Here is a 24110-nt window from a genome sequence, read left to right as displayed (position 1 = left end):
ATTGGTGACTAACGCTGCACGTTGAGTGAAAGTACTGCATGCAGTGCGTTATACGTTATACACGTTATTAGCTGCGTTAGGATGTTTGCACATGCTTAGTAATGACTTGGAAACCTACTTTTTATTGCCTGTATGCTCTACTGTATGCGACCGTAATAGGGCATTAAGTTGCGTTGCGACTTTTTTTAGCTTAACAATGCCTTGTTAAGCTAAAATAGAACCAGAAGTAATAACACTTGGGGCTCTTTCACATTACATAACGCATGCACAAACCAATTTCGTGCATGCGTTATGACCTGCGGCGTGATGTCGTGAAGTTGCAGTGCAACGGTGATTAGCAGTGGTAGTTCTAATTTACCCGACGGGAAAACGCAGACACTGGACGTTACTATGCTCCCAGATGCATAACAACGTAATGCTCCGGGATGCTTTGTCTAATGTGAAAGTTAACATGAAAGTCAAATAGTCTTTCATGTTACCTTCCTAAACGCAATCTAGGAGCGATCTGTCAAATGCACCGATCGACTCCTAGTGTGAAAGAATCCTTTGAACTTTCCTGCATTGTCCCTGACAGATAATAGGCTTTTTACTTTTACTTTACTTTTCAGGAAACTGGAATGAATTCAGTTCTACTAGTTGTTTGAGCAACTCTTCCATATGTGGAAGCTATATCAGTTGTTCTATGGAAAACTTAAAAAAAATAAAAAATAAATGCATGCGCTAGCAAAACCACGCACAAATGCTTATAGAGCGAAGGTCTATGAAAATGAACGCACTTAAAAAAAAACCGTTTAGTGTTTATGAAAAATAAACAGCCTCTAGATAATGGGTGACAAAGCAGGAATTGACTGCCTGATCTTTGCAAGTATACCCTTCTTTAGCCTAAAGAAATTGCAGTCTGGAAAGTGCAGCAACAAGCTATGTAATCACAGAGATCCATTCAAAGGAAAGTAATAACAGGGACAGGGGTTCCCAGAACAGAGAGCCATTCTTCTTTGCACAGGTGCACTATGTAGTGTGTCTTTAAGAGACTGAGCAGTTTGCTGTGAAGTAAAACAGTTTAATTGAATAAGTAAGACCGTCATGGCATGTTCAGTGTTCCCTCCCTCCTGATTAGTAACAGATTACTAGGGTGTGCTCTTTTCCCACAAAGTTTGGAAGTTCACATATTCCGTTCTTGCTGTTGGGATAGGATAACAATGGAATCCAATCTACCTTTCTTCATTTAAACTAGGTTTACTTTTAAGAACTTTTAATGCACAAAAGGCATTTTCCTTGCCGCACATTGTCTGAGCACTGCTGTGTCTCTCATAAAACAAAGTCTGCACCCAGCTAAGTAAAACTTGCTGAGCCGGCTGCTGCTGGGGAGACATCTGCTTCCTTAGTCCGAGACACATTGCACCATGCACAGCAGAGCACTTGTGGCTTGTTTTCCTTGTGTCATGAAAGCAGATCCTCCTTTTCCAGCCTGTACAGTATTCCAGCCCCCTTCAGAGGCCGGCTCACAACTGTTCAGGATTTCTCCCTAGAAAATAGTTGAACTGTTTAATTTTCCTCTCTTTTTCTGCTTTGAGAATAGCGAGGATGGGAGAGGCACTTCCCACTCCCTCAGCTCTCTGACATGCTAGCAAATCCTGAAAGAGACTGAGTTTTGGGGACCTGTTACTGAGGTTGTGTGTGCTAGAAAAATGCAGAGTAGGACAAACACTACAAAAAGTATAAAGAAAGAACTGGTTATTGAGTCTCCTCAGCAGTACAAGGATGCTGTGGCTGCAGCGGAGGCAGAGCTGGAGGCAGAGAGTCCAGGACCGGAGCGGGTAAGGGCACAGTGTTTTTTGTTCAGTGTTTTTTCATGCATGCTTAAGTCACTTGCACGCTAATAGTGATATTGCTACAAGATGGTAATATGTTTGTTGGACAAAAAAAAAAGACTTCATTCCATAGGGACTTGGTGCCTGTGACAAGTTTTATTGATGGTCCTGAAAAAATGGAGCTTTACTTCTCTATAGTGTATCCAGGATTGGGTCCCATTTGTAATCTGTTATTTTTCATTTTCTGTGAATAGTGAGTAGTGGTTTTACTTATCATCTTGAAATTATACATTTTCAAAGTGTGCCTGAACTGAGAACGATATATAATTTTCCTTTTATATAATACCATTTGCCAGACTCTCCTGCTGACCCTGTGTCTCACCCCCTGAACAAGCATGCAGATCAGGTGCTCTGACTGAAGTCAGACTGGAGTAGCTGCATACTTGTTTCAGGTGTGGGATTCAGCCTCTACTGCAGCCAAAGAGATCAGCAGAACTGTCAGGCAACTGGTATTGTTTAAAAGGAAACATCACAATGCCTCGCATTTTAGGTGCACTTTAACGTCCCTGGTGGTGTTGACGGTTATACACGTCAATACAAAACATGCTGTGAACAGTATTGACCTGCATACACGTCAATACTCTCCTGCAGTGTATACTAGAGCCTTGCATACACGTCAATACTGTGCTGCACTGTATACTAGACCCTTGCTTGACACATTTTGGCAAGTTACAGGAAAAAAAGTTATGAAAATTAATTGCACAGAAATCCTGGGGAATTGAAAGCCATGGAGGTTAAAGAACAGTGCCTGTGAAAGAAATTGTTAACTTTGCATTGGGTGGGCTGGTGTTTTTGTATAATGGAGTTCAGGAGATCATAGCAGTCTCTGTGAATTAATATCTATGCATACAGGATGCGTTTTGTGCAGTAATGCCTGTGGTTCTGATTTATGTTGGACCTTTGGACACAGTTCTTCATAATTGTTAGTGGATGAAAATTAGAGCTGGGAAATTATCATTTATAATGGGATTTTTTCATTTGATTTAGTTTCGAGTACTGTTTACATGTGGAGCGCATTTCTAGATAACAGGTCTACACGGTCTGCTGTGGGATGGGAGTTTCCCAGTCAATATATGTTTTAAGAACCGATATTCTGTGAGTCTAAATACTCAGAAATGCTGACTGATAAACACAGATCCCTAAAACAAGTAGAGTGAGTTGTGTAAAACTTGCCTGCACTGTTCTAGACCATTTACAAAATGTTTTCAAAGACCATATTTACATTTTGAGGTGTTTTGGCACTAGATATTTCTGAAGCATGTACCCAATAACTGTCTGTACATTGCACATTGTTCCTATGGTATCCTGTACATTTTACACCCAAGTTTCTGCAGCCTATGTTTCTGACACAGAGAGCTGTAGCATTTGGCACATTGTAAAATGACAGCACTTGTTGGAAACTGGGGGGGGGGGGGGGGGGGGGGATGGGTCAGGAGCTGCTAAAGCTGGAATGTCGGCTGATTTGACAGGGGTATGTAGATAACAATAATAGGTGTGAATATGTAGTTACAAAAGCTTTCCCATAGGACATTTGTGTATGCTCCTCATTACCTTTTCTCCTCACTTTACTGATGCCCCTTTGTTTCATAATTCAAACCTTATCCTGTCATAATCCTAGACTGAGTAAACTGTACACCTCAGTTATAAAGAATGCTGGAAACGTTCAACTGAAAGATGCTTGGAAATATGTGTCAGAGGAATAACATGAAAGACAGAAGGGTCAGGCTAGTAAATGGGACATTTTAGATATAGATAGAAGTGTGTGAGCTGCCATATGTCTTATATGGTTTAGGGACATCAGTTACCATATGTCTTCACTATGCTTCCTTATTGTGTCCTGTCCTTTCAGGCGTTGGATGTTTCAATGATTGTGTTTATTTGTGAGAATCCAGAAGGAAGCTTGAGCCACCCTTACAAATGCTGTAGTGGGTGTGAAAACCTGAATTTTAAATTCTTTGAGGAAACCGTCTTGTTCTACAAGACCTAGAACGGCACTACTGTAGTGTGCTTCCTACCATCATTTTTTGTTCTTTCCTTACTACATAAATCTTCCATGTTAAGATTAGCAGTTGAAACCAGTAGAAACAAACACAGGTGCGCATACCCAGCAAATCCAGAGGACTTGGTCCTTTGTCACAATCCTATTTAAAATAAAAAAAAAGGTTTTGTTACAAACAAGTTTTTATTTAAATGTTGCTAATTAGTATGAACTTCACGAAGACCACTTCGTAGAGCTACTATAGCGTGAACACTAGCGGTAGGAATATGCTATAGTATAGTAGAACCCTGATGGTAGGAATCAAGCTATAGTACTAACGGAGAAACCTTAACTGCTTAAAGAGCAACTGTTGTGAAAATCTTAAAATTTAAAACGCATACAAATAAGAAGCATGTTTCTTCCAGAGTAAAATGAGCCATACATTACTTTTCTCCTATGTTGCTGTCACTTACAGTAGGTAGAAGAAATGTGACATTACCGACAGGTTTTGGGTTAGTCCACCTGTTCATGGGGGATTCTCAGCATGACCTTGATTCTTTATAAAGACACCCCCTGTAAAAGATTTATACTAAGACGCTGGCCAGCCTCCCTGCTCGCCGTACACTCTTTTGCCAGTTGGACGGAGCAACGGCCATTTACGAAGTGCTTTTAAAAATAAAGAAACCCCTGAGAACACCACATGAGAAGATGGGCTAGTCCAAAATCTGTCGGTAATGTCAGATTTCTACTTCTTCCTGTAAGTGACAGCAACATAGGAGAAAAGTAATTTATTGCTCATTTTACTCTGGAGGAAACATACTTCTTATTTGTGTATGTTTGCATGTATTTTACATTTTAAGATTTTCGCGACCGAGGTCCTTTTAAGGACCACCAATAGTTAAAACTAGGCTGCACTTGTGGTGGCCTAAGCCAGATGCAGTGTAGTTTTAATGCTGCAAAAGCACGTCCCTGTCAGCACAGATCTCAGCTGTTTAGACGGAATTCTGTGCATCGACCAGGAGCTGTTTTCATTGGCTCCTGACCACCTGATCACTGTGAGCCAATCACAGTGATAAGGAAGTGAAAACATAAAAATATGGCTCTGGTCCATAAAGGGACCAGAGCCTTTGAGTGCCAATCAGTGAATTTAGTTTCTTTATGTCAACCAGAAACGGAAATATAATTTTTTGGGGTTGGAGTGACTCCTCAAAAGATGTTTTGTCTAAAAGTGCAGACGCACAAGCTGATTTCGTCTTGTTCAGGTTTTGTTTTCTGTTGTTTTTCTCACTTGGCACCAGGAAAAATAATGCACCTTGTAAGGTTGCCGATTTTATATGCCAGACCTTACCTGCATCTGTAAGGGCCCGTTTCCACTTGTGCGGTGTGAATCGCCGCGGTAAAAATTTGCATGCGGATGCGAATTTCGCATGTGGGTGTATGCGAATTTTCATGCGAATTCGCATGAAAATTCACAAGAATGACGCTGTATGCGAATTTAACCATGGCAGTGCCGGTGTGCATTTCCATTGATTTCCATGCGAATTTGCATGAAAATTCGCATACCAAAGCCGCAGGCGATTTCCCTATTAAATACATTAGCGGCGATTCGCATGCATTCCACACGCAGGCGAATTCTGAGGGCTCTGCCGTGCAGAAAAATCCTGCACAGAAAAACGCTCAGGAAACTGACAAGTGGAAACAGGCCCATCAACTTGTATTGGCTGTACGAATCTGCATGCAGGAAACGCATGCAGATTCGCGATAGTGGAAACGGGCCCTTAAACATTAAATAATTTGAGGGGTGGCAAAGCACATCATGTAGTGTTTGATTTACTTGCTGTTAATGTTTGTTTGATGCAAAGGTACAGTGACCCAAAGCAACTGGCAATTTCTCGAAGACCACTAGAGACTACAAGCTTGTAGAAGTCAATCATGCTGCAAATAATGGCATTGAACTGTTAATGCACTTTTGGTTGTTTATACCAGTTTACTTACTTTTATATAAGTATTTTCAGTAATGTCCCATGTTCCAGGGATGTTTTCTTGGAGGTGGGCTGGTTAACCAGTGTGTTTGGGGATGTAGGAGAAACTTGGAATCCCTGGAGGAAATCTGCATAAATACATGGAGTACATTTTGACCCTGGTGGGAATCCTACCCAGGACCTTAGAGCTGCAAGTGCAGAGTGGGCTGATTACTTTGCCAGTGTGCTCTCTAGGCACTCCTTTTTCCTTTCAATGGTCTCGCAGTAACACAAACTACAGCAAAGGTTCAGGTAAAAACTAATAAAGCGGCAGAAACCACACCAAATCTGCTGCTCCTAATTTTGGCAGGCGCTGCAGTGTTGCTTTAGTGGCCCACTGACATCAGTAATGAAATTCCTGTGATTTAGTTCCTAGGACCGCACACCTGCTTTTGCCATTACAAGGGTATCCCTCACTCCCTGTCAGTCTTTACATTTGTTTTCCAGTATGGAGAAAGCAGGAGGAGGAGTAGGAACACCCACTGATAAATCTTGTTACATAGCTTTTGCTCCGTTAGATTGCTTTAGCTACCTTTTAAGTCTGCAGTTTGTTTGATGTCATTTCTGACATCTTTTCAAGTTCATTCTGATTCATTACCTACCCAGTAACTGTATGTATTATTTGTCATTTGACTTGTTATTCCGGTTTTACGACTATTCTTCGCATCAGGGTATGGACCGCGTCATAACATTTTGTGTTTTATATGTTGGAGGGTAATCATACTTGTAGAGTTTATTCTGTTGAGTGTATTCTGGAACCATGCGGAAGGGTTTGATATGTACAATAGATGCATCCCCACGCCCTTGATTTCACCTTCTGTGCACTGTAGCATCGTCCAAATCTGTTCCACATCTGTGTGAAAAGTTTCATGTCATTGTTCCAATTTCTTTCCCCCTTCATAAAAGGGTGGGGGGAAACTTTAAATCATTTTTCCTTCCTGCATGGCTTCGTTAGTATAATACAGCACAGGCTACAGTATATGTATGTATGTATGATGTGTGTCTTGCTGCTTTCTTGGCTTCAAACTTTTGCAACTTTATCAAGGAATTGTTGGCATGTTGAAGATAAATGGGGAATGAGGTCATAGAATATCTGTAAGGGCATGACACCCATAGATACAGGAGGAGGCTGGACACACTCATATAACTTGGCTGCCCTCAGGGAGGAAGCTCAGCCATCTGTGCTGTAAATGTACTGTTAACATGTACAGTGGTGTGAAAAACTATTTGCCCCCTTCCTGATTTCTTATTCTTTTGCATGTTTGTCACACTTAAATGTTTCTGCTCATCAAAAACCGTTAACTATTAGTCAAAGATAACATGATTGAACACAAAATGCAGTTTTAAATGATGTTTTTTATTATTTAGTGAGAAAAAAACCTCAAAACCTACATGGCCCTGTGTGAAAAAGAAATTGCCCCCTGAACCTAATAACTGGTTGGGCCACCCTTAGCAGCAATAACTGCAATCAAGCGTTTGCGATAACTTGCAACGAGTCTTTTACAGCGCTCTGGAGGAATTTTTGCCCACTCATCTTTGCAGAATTGTTGTAATTTAGCTTAATTTTAGGGTTTTCTAGCATGAACCACCTTTTTAAGGTCATGCCACAACATCTCAATAGGATTCAGGTCAGGACTTTGACTAGGCCACTCCAAAGTCTTCATTTTGTTTTTCTTCCGCCATTCAGAGGTGTATTTGCTTGTGTGTTTTGGGGCATTGTCCTGCTGCAGCACCCAAGATCGCTTCAGCTTGAGTTGACAAACAGATGGCCGGACATTCTCCATCAGGATTTTTTGGTAGACAGTAGAATTCATGGTTCCATCTATCACAGAAAGCCTTCCAGGTCCTGAAGCAGCAAAACAACCCCAGACCATCACACTACCGCCACCATATTTTACTGTTGGTATGATGTTCTTTTGCTGAAATGCTGTTACTTCTACGCCAGATGTAACGGCACACGCACCTTCCAAAAAGTTCAACTTTTGTCTCGTCGGTCCACAAGGTATTTTCTCAAAAGTCTTGCCAATCATTGAGATGTTTTTTTAGCAAAATTGAGACGAGCCTTAATGTTGTTTTTGCTTAAAAGTGGTTTGCGCCTTGTATATCTGCCATGCAGGCCGATTTTGCCCAGTCTCTTTCTTATGGTGGAGTCGTAAACACTGACCTTAATTGAGGCAAGTGAAGCCTGCAGTTCTTTAGATGTTGTCCTGGGGTCTTTTGTGGCCTCTCGGATGAGTTTTCTCTGCGCTCTTGGGGTAATTTTGGTCGGCCGGCCATTCCTGGGAAGTTTCATCACTGTTCCATGTTTTTGCCATTTGTGGATAATGGCTCTCACTGTGGTTCGCTGGAGTCCCAAAGCTTTAGAAATGGCTTTATAACCTTTACCAGGCTGATAGATCTCAATTACAGTACTTTTGTTCTCATTTGTTCCTGAATTTCTTTGGATCTTGGCATGATGTCTAGCGTTTGAGGTGCTTTTGGTCAACTTCTCTGTGTCAGATAGCTCCTATTTAAGTGATTTCTTGATTGAAACAGGTGTGGCAGTAATCAGGCCTGGGGGTAACTACAGAAATTGATCTCAGGTGTGATAAACCACAGTTAAGTAAATTTTTTTTTTTAACAAGGGGGGCAATCACTTTTTCACACAGTGCCATGTAGATTTTGAGGTTTTTTTTCTCACTAAATAATAAAAACCATCATTTAAAACTGCATTTTGTGTTGAATGATGTTATCTTTGACTAATAGTTAACGGTTTTTGATGAGCAGAAACATTTAAGTGTGACAAACATGCAAAAGAATAAGCAAGTTGCGAGTATTTAATACATTTCTTTACAAGCCTTGAAGGACCACTTGCCACAGGAGTTAGTAAAAACCTCACAGTTCAGCCAATATTTGGACTAGTTCTCCTCCTCACACAAGATTCTCAGTATTTACTTCATTCTTTACAAAATGAAGCAATGGAAATGACCTGCACAATGACACTGGCAAGCCTCAGCCTCACACTATTCTGGCAGTGGGACTGCACCCCTGCTTCTTGATGTGGGTTCATTCCTGTGAATTCTACATTTAAAAACAGCAATTTCACTTTTCAGATATTCTGAGCAAGGACTATAAAAACTCATTGAAGACATTTTTTTTTACATAATTATTTCTTTAGGCAACAACTGATACCCTGCCAACCCCAAGTGCATTGTTGTCATAGTCGCCCTGCTCACCAGAAGCCACTCACATTTCGCACTGGTATGCATAGGACAGGACTTGTAGGTAGAACATCCTCCTCCTAAGCTCGTACAATCATAATTTATATAGTGGGATGTGGGTGTCAAAAACACTCTAGTGAAAAGATACAGGAGACAAACGTGGGAGCCCAATGGTGTAGTATGTCAAAAACAATGGAACGTAATAAAAGTAAGACACTACTCACAAAGGTGGGTTGCAGAGGGGCAACCGACCACAGGAAGCAGGTGGAGACAACAAACCCGACTCCACTCGGGGTGGTCCCTAGGGACCTGGATGTGGTCGCTCTCCTTGGTAAAAGAAAGGGGACAGATATCCGCCGTGGTCGAAGCCACGTGTGGTCTGTACCCACCCCTCAGACGGGTGAGGTAAGGGGGTATGATTGCACAATAAGGGTATAAGAGGCGCCCTGGTGTAATAAAAGCATCTAAAAGCAGTTTAAAAACGGGAAATAAATTTGAGGTAGCTTACCTCAGTGATGAAAAAATCTTTGTATTTTACAAAGGTTTTCATTAGTAGCACAGGCAACGCGTTTCGCGAGTCAGAGCCCGCTTCCTCAGGCCAATAACAGTGCCAAACTAAATGACAGATTCAGCAAAGGAGGCTCCCTTTGCTGAATCTGTCATTTAGTTTGGCACTGTTATTGGCCTGAGGAAGCGGGCTCTGACCCGCGAAACGCGTTGCCTGTGCTACTAATGAAAACCTTTGTAAAATACAAAGATTTTTTCGTCACTGAGGTAAGCTACCTCAAATTTATTTCCCGTTTTTAAACTGCTTTTAGATGCTTTTATTACACCAGGGCGCCTCTTAAATCCTTATCGTACAATCATAAGCAGAAGAAGGTACTCCCTCTTTTAGTTCTAAGGTTTTGCATATCAGGACATAATAAAATTTAAGATTCAGTAATACAATTTAAAATTCAACTGGCTCATAGCAGTTTTTAAATGTACAGTTGTGTTCAAAATTATTCAACCCCCACTGAAATTGAGTATTTTGGCCAGTTTGACATTGATTTTGATCATTTCAGTCATCTTGTTTACAATTAAATCATAGAGGCACTTGTACGTCAGACAAATATAACATAACATTTATAACCACAAATGTCTTTTCTTCATCATTATCAGTTTTATTCAACCCCCAAGTGACATTCATTCTTAGTACTTAGTACAACATCCTTTTCCAGTTATAACAGCTTTTAAACGTGAAGCATAGCTTGACACAAGTGTCTTGCGTCGATCTACGGGTATCTTAGCCCATTCTTCATGGGCAAAAGCCTCCAGTTCAGTCGCATTCTTAGGCTTGCGCGCTGCAGCTGCTTTCTTTAAGTCCCACCAGAGGTTCTCAATCGGATTTAAGTCTGGTGACTGCGATGGCCACTCCAAAATGTTTCAGCCTTTAATCTACAACCATGCTCTAGTGGACTTGTAGGTATGCTTGGGATCATTGTCCTGTTGAAAGGTCCAGTGTCTCCCAAGCCTCAGGTTTGCGACGGACTGCATCACATTTTCATCCAATATCTCCTGGTACTGAAGAGAATTCATGGTACCTTGCACACGCTGAAGCTTCCCTGTACCTGCAGAAGCAAAACAGCCCCAAAGCATGATTGACCCCCCGCCATGCTTCACAGTAGGCAAGGTGTTCTTTTCTTCATAGGCCTTGTTCTTCCTCCTCCAAACATAGCGTTGATCCATGGGCCCAAACAGTTCTAATTTTGTTTCATCAGTCCACAGAACACTATCCCGAAACTTTTGTGGTTTGTCCACATGACTTTTGGCATACTGCAGTCGACTCTTCTTATTCTTTGGAGACAGCAAGGGGGTGCGCCTGGGAGGTCTGGCATGGAGGCCTTCATTACGCAGTGTGCGCCTTATAGTCTGAGCTAAAACTTCAGTACCCACATCTGACAAATCTTTTCTCAGTTCCTCAGCAGTCACACGGGGACTTTTCCCCACTTTGCGCTTCAGGTAGCGCACAGCATTCAAAGTCAGCATCTTGTTTCTGCCACGACCAGGTATGTTTCAACAGTGCCCTTTGCCTTGACTTTGCGAATGATGCTTCCTATGGTGTCTCTTGGTATGTTTAACATCTTTGCAATCTTCTTATAGCCATTGCCCTTCCTGTGAAGAGAAATCACCTCTTCTCTTGTCATCCTGGACCATTCTCTTGACTTCACCATGTTTGTAAACACACCAGTAAATGTCTAGAAGGAGCGGAGTATCACAGGCATTTTAAATCTGCCTAATTGGTGCTTATTATGCCTGATTGCTGCTGATCGAAAACACTTGAATGAACCTCTGTTCTTAAGAGTAGTAGTCTTTAAGGGGTTGAATAATTTTGTCAATGAAGTAATCACAAAAAAAAACATTTAGTACTGAATTACAAAAACAATTGATGTCATTTGGTTCTTTAAAAAGTCATTGCAAGATTTCATTCTGAACACAATTACAAATGTACACTAAATTCCCTAAAACCCTTTACAGCATTGGGGGTTGAATAATTTTGAACATAACTGTATTTAAAGGGATACTGTAGGGGGGTCGGGGGAAAATGAGCTGAACTTACCCGGGCCTTCTAATGGTCCCCCGCAGACATCCTGTGCCCGCGCAGCCAGTCACCTATGCTCTGGCCCCGCCTCCAGTTCACTTCTGGAATTTCTGACTTTAAAGTCTGAAAACCACTGTGCCTGCGTTGCCGTGTCCTCGATCCCGCTGATGTCACCAGGAGTGTACTGCGCAGACACAGACCATACTGGACCTGCGCTGTGCGCTCTTGATGACATCAGCGGGACCGAGGACACGGCAACGCAGGCGCAGTGGTTTTCTGACTTTAAAGTCAGAAATTCCAGAAGTGAACCGGAGGCGGGGCCAGAGCATCGGTGAGCGGCTGCGCGGGCACAGGATGTCTGCGGGGGACCATTAGAAGCCCCGGGTAAGTTCAGCTCATTTTCCCCCGACCCCCCTACAGTATCCCTTTAAATCTAAGCTCAGGTTAATGCACTACACAGATGCCACCATTTCATTTAACCTCTTCCAGACATAGCTGATTAAAAGCTGTGCACCGTTTGGAGACCCTGTGATCGCTGTGAGCCAATCAGTAATCAAAAGCTAGAAAGAAAGGGCTCTGGACCTTGAAGGGCCAGAACTGGAAAGTCTGGAAAAGGTGCATAAAAATGAGGACAAAATGCAGAAGCCTTTTTTTAACAAAACAAACAAAAAAAACACTTAAACACTTGTAGAATAACTTTAACGTTACTTTGTTGTTGTTTTTTTAATTACTTTCAGTCACTCACATCATCATGGAGGAACTTTGGCCGACTCACGTCTACAACAATGTTTTTGTAAAGTGTTCACCTATAGACAAGCCCCTGCATGAACAGGACACGTTATTTGTCTCCTGACTACCGTTACCCCCAGGTCTTAAGGTGCAAGGCATACAGACTGAAGTAGAGAGGAATAACCTGTTAGAGTCCTAATGAGGCTAGTAACACAGTTCAGCAGTATTACACAGGGTTATTACCTTGAGTCAGAGGAATGAGGCAATCAGCGTCAGTGATGGCAGAATTAGTGATTGCAGATTCTCCAATATCAAGAGAGGGATCAAGCGGAGGCAAAGAGTAACCAGGTATGAAACAGTTCAGGCAAGTCTTCATGCAAAGTTATCCAACAGGTAATGGATGGTCCAGATTATGAGATAGTTCATGCAAGGCTGTATGCAGTGTTATGCAACAGGTAGTAGTTTATGCAAGTTATGACACCGTTCCTATTAGTCTGCATGCAAAGTTATTCAACAGGTAACAGATGCTCCAGGTAGTATGATAGAGTTTATATGAGACTGCAAACAGGTTGTTCAGATGACTGACAAGGATTGTAGAATTATACTTATCCTCCAGTTCAGGTAGCATGCAAGAAGTGTCCAGTAACTAGCAGAGGTCGGTCCAGGCGGCAAGCAAGGGGTTTCCAGTAACTAGCAGAGATTGGTCCAGGCGGCAGGCAAGAGTATCCAATTATATCCTGTTCTCTGTTTCACTGAGACCTTGCTGTGCGACCGCATCCCTGACAACTCTCTACACGTACCTGGCTACAACCTCCTAAGAGCAGACCGTGACGTAGCCCTCTCTGGGAAAACGAAAGGGGGGGGGGGGGTATCTGCTTTTACATCAACACCTCCTGGTGCTCCAACATCACCACTCTCAATGAGACCTGCACTCCAGATGTTGAGTTTCTGGTCATAAACTGCAGGCCTCAGTACTCCCCCAGGGAGTTCTCTTCCCTTGTCCTCGTTGGGGTCTACATCCCTCCCGACGCATGCTCCAAGACTACACTGCAAGTCCTCAGCGACTGTATCTCACGGTGGGAAACATCCCTCCCTGAGGCTCTCTTCATAATCCTGGGCGACTTTAACAAGGCGAACCTCCGACACATGATGCCCCGCTACAAGCAGCACATAACCTGCCCTACTAGAAACTGTAACACCCTGGACCACTGTTACACGGTCCTTAAGAACGCATACAAGGCCATCCAAGGAACCCCTCTGGGAAACTCCGACCATAACACTATCCACCTGATCCCCACTTACAGGAGGCTCCTGGAGACCTCTAAGCCCACCGTCAAAACCATCAAAAAATGGACAGCAGAGGCAAAACTGGAACTCCAAGCTTGCTTTGATACCACCGACTGGACGACCCTGGAGGCACCCTCCCTCAAGGAATGGGCCGAGAATGTCACCTCCCACATTAGCTTCTGCGAAGAAGCGTGTATTCCATCTAAGACCTTCAGGGTCTTCCCCCAACAACAAGCCTTTGTTTAACGACAAGCTCCGCCGACTTCGGAAACGCAAGGAGGAAGCGCACAGGTCTGGTTCCCCTGAGAAATACAGAGAGGCCAGGTACGCCCTGAAAAGAGAACTGCGATCTGCAAAGAGGGCCTACTCCGATAAGCTGGGGCTCTGTCTCCAATCAAACAATACATGGGAGATATGGAAGGGCCTGAGAGCAGCCACGAACTTCAAACCCGTACCTCAGCCTGCGACCCCGAGCCTTCGGCTGGCGGAGGAGCTCAATGGGTTCTACTACAGGTTCGAACAACAACCCAACCAGCACGTGGAGCAAACAGCCACGGTGACCCTCCCCCCCCCCCCCCCCCCCTTCCTCGGGTGAACTCGGCGCCCTGGCACCTGTTGCTGTCCACGAATTAGAGGTACTCCGGCACCTCCGTAAGCTGAATCCCAGGAAGTCTTCTGGCCCAGATGGAGTGTTGTTGATCTGCCTGAGAACCTGTGCCGATCAGTTGGCCCCTGTGCTCACCCCCTTGTTCGAGCGTTCATTATCGGACAGTACAGTCCCCTACTGCTTTAAGCTTTCCGCAATTGTACCAGTCCCTAAAAAACCCGGCAGCACTGAGCATAACAACTTCCGACCAGTGGCCCTAACTTCCAACATTATGAAGCTCCTTGAGCGGCTGGTCTTGCCTACCTGAAGAGGCACACGGACGCATACCTTGACCAGCTCCAATTTGCTTATAGAGCAAACAGATCCATGGAGGACGCCATCAATGCCAGCCTGGCATACATCACCAAGCACCTAGACAACCCTGCCTCCTACGCTAGGATCCTGTTCCTGAATTTTAGCTCAGCGTTCAACACGATCTGCTCAGACATCCTGCTCACCAATCTGACGCAGCTCGGAGTAGATCCCACCCTTCGAGCATGGATCAAGGACTTCCTGACAAACAGAACACAACAGGTGAAGCTCGGCAACTGCTACTCCAGCACTAGAACCACCAATACAGGGGCTCCACAAGGCTGTGTACTGTCACCACTCCTGTTCTCCCTCTATACCAACAATTGCATATCATCCGCGGACTCTGTGAAAGTCATCAAATTTACAGACGACACCACTATCATCGGCCTAATTGGCAGCAACGGGGAGAGAATGAGTACCGCAGCGAAGTCGAGAGAATCTGCAACTGGTGCAGAGACAATAACCTAGTACTCAACGCCGCAAAGACCGTTGAATTAGTCGTAGACTTCAGGAAGAAGCCTCCCCCCCCCCCCTCCCACCTATCCTCATCGGGGGTACCGAAGTCTCTAGAGTGACATCTGTACAGTTCCTCGGCACGACTCTCCCCAACAACCTGAAGTGGGGGCAGAACACCACAAAAATTCAGAAGAAATCACAGCAGAGGTTGTTCTTCCTGCGCCAACTGAAGAGATTCGGCATGCCCAGGGAACTTCTGACCAGCTTCTATACTGCCACTATAGAATCCATCCTCTGCTCCTCAGTCATTGTCTGGTACATGGGCGCAACGGCTAGCGACAATCACAAACTGCAGAGAGTCATAACTGACGCAGAGAGAATCATCGGGTCTCCTCTTCCACCTCTTGATCTCCTCCACTCCGCTAGGATGAGGAAGAGGGCCACTGTGATCTCCCGTGACACCTCCCACCCAGGCAATCGCTACCTCAAGCTCCTCCCATTGGGCCGCCGCTACAGGACTATACCATGCATAACCACCAGACGGAAGAACACCTCCTTCCCCCAAGCGGTTCGGCTGCTGAGCTACAACCTCCCCCTGTCAGGCCCGCCTCCTGGCATGCCCTAGCGTGGTCTTTCAGTCAGTTCTCGCCGAAGTCTCTAGGGTAACATCTGTGCGGTTCCTCGGCACTGCCCAGGGTCTGTATGAGGGCCTCATCATCATCATTATTACTATTACTATTATTAGTATTATTGGTCTTCATCATCATCATTATTACTATTATTATTAGACTGCTCCTGCCCGGCAGGAAGAAAACTCTAACTGATGACCCGGGACTGTTACTAGTAAGGGTCAGACCTATACCATTACTGTAGTTCTAAATTGTTTGTGCTGTGCGTCTTGTCTTCCTGTACTATGTCTATGCCATGTATACCACAAATAATTCCGAATATAGCCCTGCTGTATTTAGCGAAATAAAAATGATTCTGAAATTCTGAATCTAACAGGCAAGGTCAGTTTAGGCAGCAGACTAGGATTTCCAGGAATCAAGCAGAGTTTAATCACAACAGACAAGGATAGTCAAATACAAGCCAAGGTCCATATTCAGCGAATCCTTAACAAGAGTATGCACCCAGCAACTAGCCAAAGCTATGCTTATCACGGGCGATGACTGGGAGCACTCTGCATATTTAAATACAATACATCATTCAATCAGTGGCTGGCCACACACCGCGCATCCAATCACACAGCAAAAGGCCCTACCTAGGTGTCAGCTGACCGGAGTCTGCTGACTATTATTTACCTTTGCGGAGGGCGTACTGGGAACGCGCCCTCTGCCTATCAGAATGTGCGGTCTGTGAGCCAGCGGCGGCGTCATCAGCGGGGAACAAACGCAGAGACCCCAGAAGCGGCGGATTCCGCCCAGGTCTCAGCGGAATTACTCAGAGACACAGGTGAATTCCTCAGTTTTAGTTCAGTTGTAGGCATTAGTATATGCACAGCTCTCTCCCTCAAGATCCCACAACAGCATTTTAATCGGGTTGAGGTCTAGATTTTGATTGGGCAAGTGCAACACCTAGATTATTTTCTTTGTCGACCTTTCTGTTGTAGATTTGTTGCGGTGTACGAGATAACTGTCATATTGCATGGCCCAGCTTTGGCAAAGCTTTATCTTTCCCACAGAAGGTCTCACATTTGAGTTTAGATTACTTTATACAGCGGAGTTCATGTTCAACTTAATGAATGACATTTTTTTTTTATTGCATGAAGAACTACTATATACGTTATCATACACATTATCTAGAAACATACTGGAAGAGATGGCCAGAAGCCCTGGCACTGAGTAGGCTGCCTATAGGAGTTCGGCTGGAGGGAACCTGTGCAGGTATTGCGGTTGTTATGTAGGAGTTTTGGGAATCCTTGTTAATGACTCAATTCCTGCTAAAACAGGAGTATTACTAGTGTTTCAACAGCATGAATAGATGTTAACATTTATATTTAGCATCTGAAGTGTTATCTGTTTTAGAACAAATAATTGTGGGTTGACAATTTTAAATTGGAAGTTATTAACCCTGAAGCCATACCTTTAAAGACAGACTGGCTTTACAGCTGAAGTGTCAACCCACTTATTACGTATGGTGTGCTTACCTTGAACTAAGACACTCCTCTCTTTATTGGTCTTTAGATTATGGACTTGGATAAAGTATATTTTATACAAATAATAGTTATTATTATGATTGATTCATAAAGCGCCAACATATTTTGTGGCACTGTACAAAGTCAGAAAACAACAAAGGGTACATAATTATACAGACAATTATAAACATCAAATATAGACATTGGTACAAAAATACAGAACGGGTGGTTACAATGACAGATGTAACATGATGAATAAAATGTAAAACCGAGAGCAAGCTATGAACAACTGAAATGAAAAAAATCCAAGACACAAAAGGGTGAGCGAGCCCTGCCCCTGTGAGCTTACAATCTAAAGGATTAAGGCTTAAAAACAATATCTAAAAAAATAAAATAAAAAATAAGACAAGTAATTGTAACTGTAGAAGAAATGATACATAGAAATTTCCTAGCGTCTCATATTCTTAATTCTAATTTATGGGTATTATTTTAAATCTGAAGTATACATAGCAGCCATGTCAGTGAGACGTAAATTATGGTTCAGTCAACAATTATCAGTAGTCCTTTTTTAGCCAGATGTGGGTTTTTTATTTATATTTACTTTATTGTAAAGCTGCCTCAAGCTCCACTGCTAGACCCATTGGCATATTTGCATATTTAAAGCACTGGTTTTGTAAACCTCTGTAATGGGAAATAAATAAAAATGGAAATACAGACAAGTTCTTACTAAGTTTGGTGTTATACGTACCCATATCACATGTCACTTCAGGTATGTTTTATTCAGAAGCTGACAAACTGTTACAGGTGAGAAAACCTCATAAATAAAATAAACATAAGGTAGAAATTGTACTGGTGTATCTAATAGCTTGTAGGGCTCATTCATACTGTGAGTTGCAGTGAGTTTTGACTCACTGCTCATGGTGTGCATTTTTCATGGGAACATGAAAGTCCATAGACTTTCATTTCATCATTCATACTATAACATTGAGTTGCTGTGCAGTGCATTTCAACTTGTCAGGAGTTAAAACTCATGGAAATGCACAGTAACTCACAAACCCATTCACACCCATTCATGAGTTTTTTATTCATGCATTTCAACTCACTGACCAGTGTGAATAATTTGCTGTTTTTTCTACTGCCTCAGCCTCTAAAATTCTCTTCAATAACTAAATCAGTTTACAGTGGTCTTAGGTCATACAGTGCAGTTTTACCATGCGAGTATGCTCTTTCCTATGGAGCAGATTATAGAAGTAAGACACATTTTAGCAATGGGCTGAAAAATTCTTATTCAGGAAATGATTCTTTCTGCCAAGCATGGTTGGCTCCAGGTGTCAGGTTAGGGTTAGTTGGTCCTCCCTAAAAATTGACCTTAAACTACAATAGGAACATTAGACTATGACTGACTATGGCAGGGATTAGTGCAGCTGCTGACGGATAGTTATTGACATGAATATATATGTAAAGCACTGTAGACAATGTTGGCTCTCAATAAATATGCAATAATATCTACTAAAGAGATTTGTGTTAAAGATTTTTTTTAAATACGAGCTCATAAAATATCCATCATATGTCCCAACTAATGCTATTTAGCATTCCCGTCACCCCCGCCCTAGAAGAGTGTGAATCGATTCTTGCATAAATAGAATGAGGTGCATTTTCATTTAGTTGCCAGGAATTATAAAAGCGCTGTATTATCAAAGCCGGTCCAGTGTATTGTTGGTTTACAATGTTTTTTTTGTCTTAAAGAAGAAAATGACAGTACATAAGATGGTGGTTTTCATGTGAACTGTAGGAGTCTCCTTTTAGCCAAACATTCTCCAGCTCACTGAAGCCACTTGAAAGGCTTGCAGTGTGAATTTTACATGAGAAAACTTCTACTTCTCAGTGGATTCCTGACCACCAAAAATGAGTACACATGCTTTTATAGATGAGCAAGTAGCCTCATAGTATTCTGTGCATGCCATGGTTTTCCCATATGAAAAAATGTTGCCTATTAAATGGTGGGGTAAGTTTATTCCTACGCAAACCACATTAATTACTATCCAAATTGAAACGACAGCATTGCTTGCAGTAGTGGGTATGATGGTGCATACAAATGGTATCATTTCTTTTCATATAACATTTATACAGTATACATACCGGCCATTTTTACTAAAAAGTAAAAAATAAGCAGAAAATGTAACTTATTTTTTGTGGTAAAACGTTAGTAAAGGTGTACGCAGGTGATTCTACATTTGCCATGCATGTTATATTAAAGTTTATACCTTATACACTCGCGTATACGTTTAATTTTATAGCCCAAAAAAACGTGCTGAAAAGTTACCCTCGTGACTTCTATTCAGATCAGTGGAGCAGGTTTTGCTACTGGCAGAGGAGTGAAAGGATTGTGCACTAGTGATCCTGCTCTCGCCAGCTGTGTCCATGCCCCCCATGTCCTGCAACATGGTGTGCAGATAGTGTTACTCGAACTACCTGTGTCCCCTGGTTTGCGGAACGTGCAAGCAACGTGTTAGTGGTGCAATGATCAGGGATTCTTCCTGTGTGGCAATCGCTGTCTCATATCTATGACGCCATCTGGTGGCATTTTGATACACCACTGTATCATCCTTGGGGCACATCTAGCTATGCGTAGTGGGGTTGACTTGTACTTGGGACACATCTAGCTACTGTGGAGAGGGCTATACTTGGGAGGGGATTTTTATGCGAGTCAGTCACTTTTTACTGGTTTCTAAGGAAGAAGTGGATACCTCGGCTTATATGCAGATTGGCTTAAATGCGAGTATATACGGTATTTGAAGGTGATGCAAACAGGGTAAATGAACCTTAGGCAGAACTCCAGCCATGTACACTGGGGAATCTGAACGTCATGCAAAGCATCTGAATAAGATGTAGTCTGGTCATGGTCTGGTTATGCATGGGGTTCGGAAATACTTGTGTACACCACAATCACACTTAAAGGACACCCGAGGCAAAAATAAACAAATGAAATGAATGATTGTATCTATCTTCCTTCTCCTAAAAATGACTTTTTAAAATATTACACAGTTTTATTTTGTTTAAATCTACTTTTTATGTTTTAACTGTTTTATTGTTTTTGCTCAATGACACATTCATTGAAGTATGCCAGAGCTAAAATCTATGAACTATTGACCCTTTTTATTTCTTTTCTGCTTTCAGAAGCCATTTTCTGCTAGAAAAGTGTTTTATAGTTGGAATTTCTTATCAGTGATGGTCACACTGTAGTCACTTCCTGTCTGAGTCAGAACGATGTACAGAGGCGCCAATAGGATAAAAGATATCTAAAAAGTTTAAAACATTCGGGTGGCGGCGGTGGACCAGCCACTCAAAAATGGACTTGATGCGTCAGTAAAGGAACATATAATTTATTCACATACTCCAATGAACAATATCGCAACGCGTTTCACGGGCACAATCCCGCTTCATCAGGCATTCAACAGTAGGAGTATAACACTTGAGCAGGTCCAGTGTACGCTTGGCACCTCTGAACCTTTTTAGATATCTTTTATCCTATTGGCGCCTCTGTACATCGTTCAGTCAAGATTACCACCCTGGGTGGAAGGGTGACAAACCCTCTTTTTCTTCCTTCAGAGAGCGACTTCTTAATCCTGAGTGGGGACAGGTCTAATCTCCCCACCTGCCTATACAGTGGTTACCTGAGAGGTAACCCACGTTTTTGAGTATAACACTTACTTGTCACAATTCCTCCTTTGTTCCAAACATACTACACCATATTGGGCTCTCGGTTTCTCTCCTTTACCTGTCTGAGTCAGGACTGAGTCAGCCACTTACATACCTGATATTTGACTCTTTCAGGCAGAGAAAGAAAAAAAGGAATACAGCATAGTTATTTGTGTGCTAGGCACTGTACATACCCACGTCTATCTCATCATGTCACATGTCACCTCGGGTATCCTTTAATAGTGTTATCAGCTGATGTTTAATCTGTCAGAAGATGTGCATGCACTGTTAAAAAAAAAAATAAAAAAAATCTCGTGTACCCTTACCTTTGGACTCTTACTTGGCAAATATACCTATGTACTTTTCCTACTATGTACTTTTCCAAGAGTTTTTTTTTTTCTTTTTTGCTTTATAAAAGTCCGATTCCTGCAAGTGTATAGTAGCTTTTCATCTGGTGTATCATTTAATTGAAGTCTGGTTCATAATGGGAAACTGATGATGCCATATGATGGCATAGATGGATTTTCACTTCTTACAAGGTCTTCTCCGCATCATCTTTTAGAAAACGTCAGTGTGTGGCATTAAACGTGTGGCGTTGCCTTGCTTTATAATAGTAATACACTGCAAAGATTCATTATGTTGTCTTTCCAGTTGTGGTGTCTAATGTGCCTGCATTCAAACACAAGTATACTACAGCTATGCCAGTGAAGCTGACTGTCAAACTCTGACGTCCTCTTCGTTTAAAACCTCTCAACCAGAACATTGTCTGTGTAATGGGTGAAAGAAACTTTAAAAGACTGTCTGCTAAATCCTTAGAAATACTGTGTAGCAGATTTTATTTGGCAATGTAAAATATAAAATGCCCAATAAAATGGAGGATGATTTTATATGGCTGCACATGCGGTTTAGCTATAATGCATTGGTAGGTTGCACTCACCAGAGTTCCTACATTTACCTAGATGGAATTGATATTCACTTTCAGAAAGGTAGTTTGTTGGGCTGTCTTGCTGATCATTTGGTTTTCCTTATTTTTTCTGTTCCGGTGTGCAAATGCAGAATTAAATGCAGAGCAGCAGTCAGCGGAGTGTCCTACATTACCTGCTTCCAGCAGTGGGACACGTCTTCACTCCCCTCTTAAGAGTAGCCACGCGGCGGGTAGCCAATCTCCATGCAGTTCCAGATGCACGTCACGTGGCCTGCAGAGACAGGAGCAGCAAGGTGATGGGCTGCACTGAAAAGGAGTGAGGAGGACCTGTCCTGCCGCTGTAAGCAGGTAATTTATCTGGGTTTGCTCACAGGATTGGGCCCGCTTAGCCCAGATGGAGAGGAAGATGCAGATCTTTGATGGCGGGCCCAGTAGATTGTAGTTAGGTCTCTGGCTATACTAAAGCCCCATACACACGCTCAGCAGCGGTCTTTTATGCTGCACAATTATCAAACAACTTTTCACACAACATCCAGCAGTTGGATTGTCGTCTTATCAGTTGTTTGAAAAATAGCAAATAACTTTTTTTGGTTGTTTCAACTTGTTTCACAACAAAAGTTGTTTGATAATTGTGCTGCATAAAAGACAGCTTTTGAGTGTGTGTATGGGGCTTAATATTAACACCTATAACAATCATGGGTTAAGCCTCATTACATGCTAGAGCTTTTTCTGCTGACAGCCTTTGCCTAGAATCTTAACATGTGTATGGTACCATAATATATCAAGACGTCGAGAGTGGTGGACCATCTTGGCCAATTATAGACCATATAGACCATGCCAGTTCTTGCCCCTCCCACTTAAAGCTGCTCTGTTTTAGCAAAGCCCTCCCCCCCCCTTTCTCCATAGAAACAGGATGCCTTGCAAGGTTATAGGTTAGTGATGCTTCTTCAAAGAACGAGCCCCCAAACTGTTCCCTGAGGAATAAATATGATCAGAAGCTGGAAGAATAACATATAAGCTAATGCTTTTTATTTTATTTTATTTTTTATATGATGAATGAAATGTAACAAGCAACTCCTCAATATCTTGTAAGGTGACTACATGTGCTGTAAAATGTCCATACTGACAGTGATTTGTATGGCACAGCCATGCAATCAAACTAAAGGTATAATTTCTTCTGTGTGTTCTAGTTACTCTTAATAGTTTTTTTTTGTTTTTTTTTTATTGTTGTGCAGGCGTGGATTTTCCCTAATTTCTCACCCTCTGAAGTCCTGTTGTCATCACCTACTTAGAAATATTTCATCCAGCATGCTTTGTATTTTTTTCCCCAAAAGGCATTGTAGCTAAGCACATGGAAAATTGTGAGAAGCATTAGGCTCACTTTTATAAAGAAAACAGGATCTATGTGTTTCCTTTTGATTGTTCCATCAGTTGAGTGTTTGGAATGGCCAGAGACATCTTTTCCATGGATGTTGTTTATATTACTATATCTGCCAGAGTGTAAAGAATAGAGCGCTTGCTTCATGGTGCCATGGCACTTGCCAATACTAGCACGGATTTTTGGAAATTCAATAATTTCTATCAAGCCATAGCCTATAATCTGACTATAGGTGAAAGTGAACTAATTTGTAAGTGAAAGTAAAAATCACCAATGTGATTGCTATCAGCTGGTGTCACTTACTTTCATTTTTTTATTCTATAGTTTACTTGTAAGGTTTTCTGAATGCTAAACTAGCTGGTGCATCCTACCTTATAGACAAGTGTCTCTGCGTCCCATGTCCCTGTGTCAGTGCTTTTTCAGTTGTGCGCATGTGCAGACACACACTGCCGAGAGCTGGGGGAATAACATGCGGCTCTTGCTGTGCGAGTTGCTAGGGCAACCAGGACGCAGAGAGCAGGGGAGGGGGCGAGCGTGTGCTTGCACGGAAGTGTGCGCGCTAATGAAGACAAGGGAGAGAGGTGATGCAGGGGTTGCGGACGCAGCTTAGCGCCCATTTTTAAATGGGCCTTAGGCCTAGTTATAGATATTTGGTGAGATTCTAATATTTTTTTTTTTGCAGTTGGCATGCATAATAAAAGTCGACCAGTCAAATCGGCAGCAACTTTTTTCCAGTACACTCCAGGACAGGTACACTTTGAGATTTAGCTCCTCCCAGAAACAGGAAACATCCCAGAGCCTCCCTATAAATTAAAAATGGAACCGGAGGTCAGGCAGTATAGGATGTTTCCTGTTCCAGGAACATGCTTCCCTAAGTGTACAGCTGTCCCGGA

General features: G+C 42.5%; 1 protein-coding gene across 14 annotated transcripts in view; it reads left to right on the top strand.

The window, feature by feature from the left end:
- Positions 1–24110, top strand: part of DOCK9 (dedicator of cytokinesis 9) — a 414823-nt gene that overhangs the window by 131006 nt on the left and 259707 nt on the right. For 2 of the 14 annotated variants that reach the window (XM_068267969.1, XM_068267962.1), the window contains exon 1: positions 1541–1817. The exons of 9 other annotated variants lie outside the window; for them this stretch is intronic. In XM_068267969.1, coding sequence (XP_068124070.1) covers positions 1689–1817 — 129 coding nt within the window. In that variant the 5' untranslated portion in view covers positions 1541–1688. Of the gene's footprint in view, positions 1–1538; positions 1818–24110 lie in introns of those variants that run through there. 3 more of the 14 variants (XM_068267972.1, XM_068267973.1, XM_068267965.1) reach the window with 3 other exon arrangements.

The sequence above is a fragment of the Hyperolius riggenbachi genome, chromosome 2 (assembly GCF_040937935.1).
Source record: "Hyperolius riggenbachi isolate aHypRig1 chromosome 2, aHypRig1.pri, whole genome shotgun sequence".
Taxonomy (NCBI): Eukaryota; Metazoa; Chordata; class Amphibia; order Anura; family Hyperoliidae; genus Hyperolius; species Hyperolius riggenbachi.
This window is presented reverse-complemented; position numbering and strand designations above follow the sequence as displayed.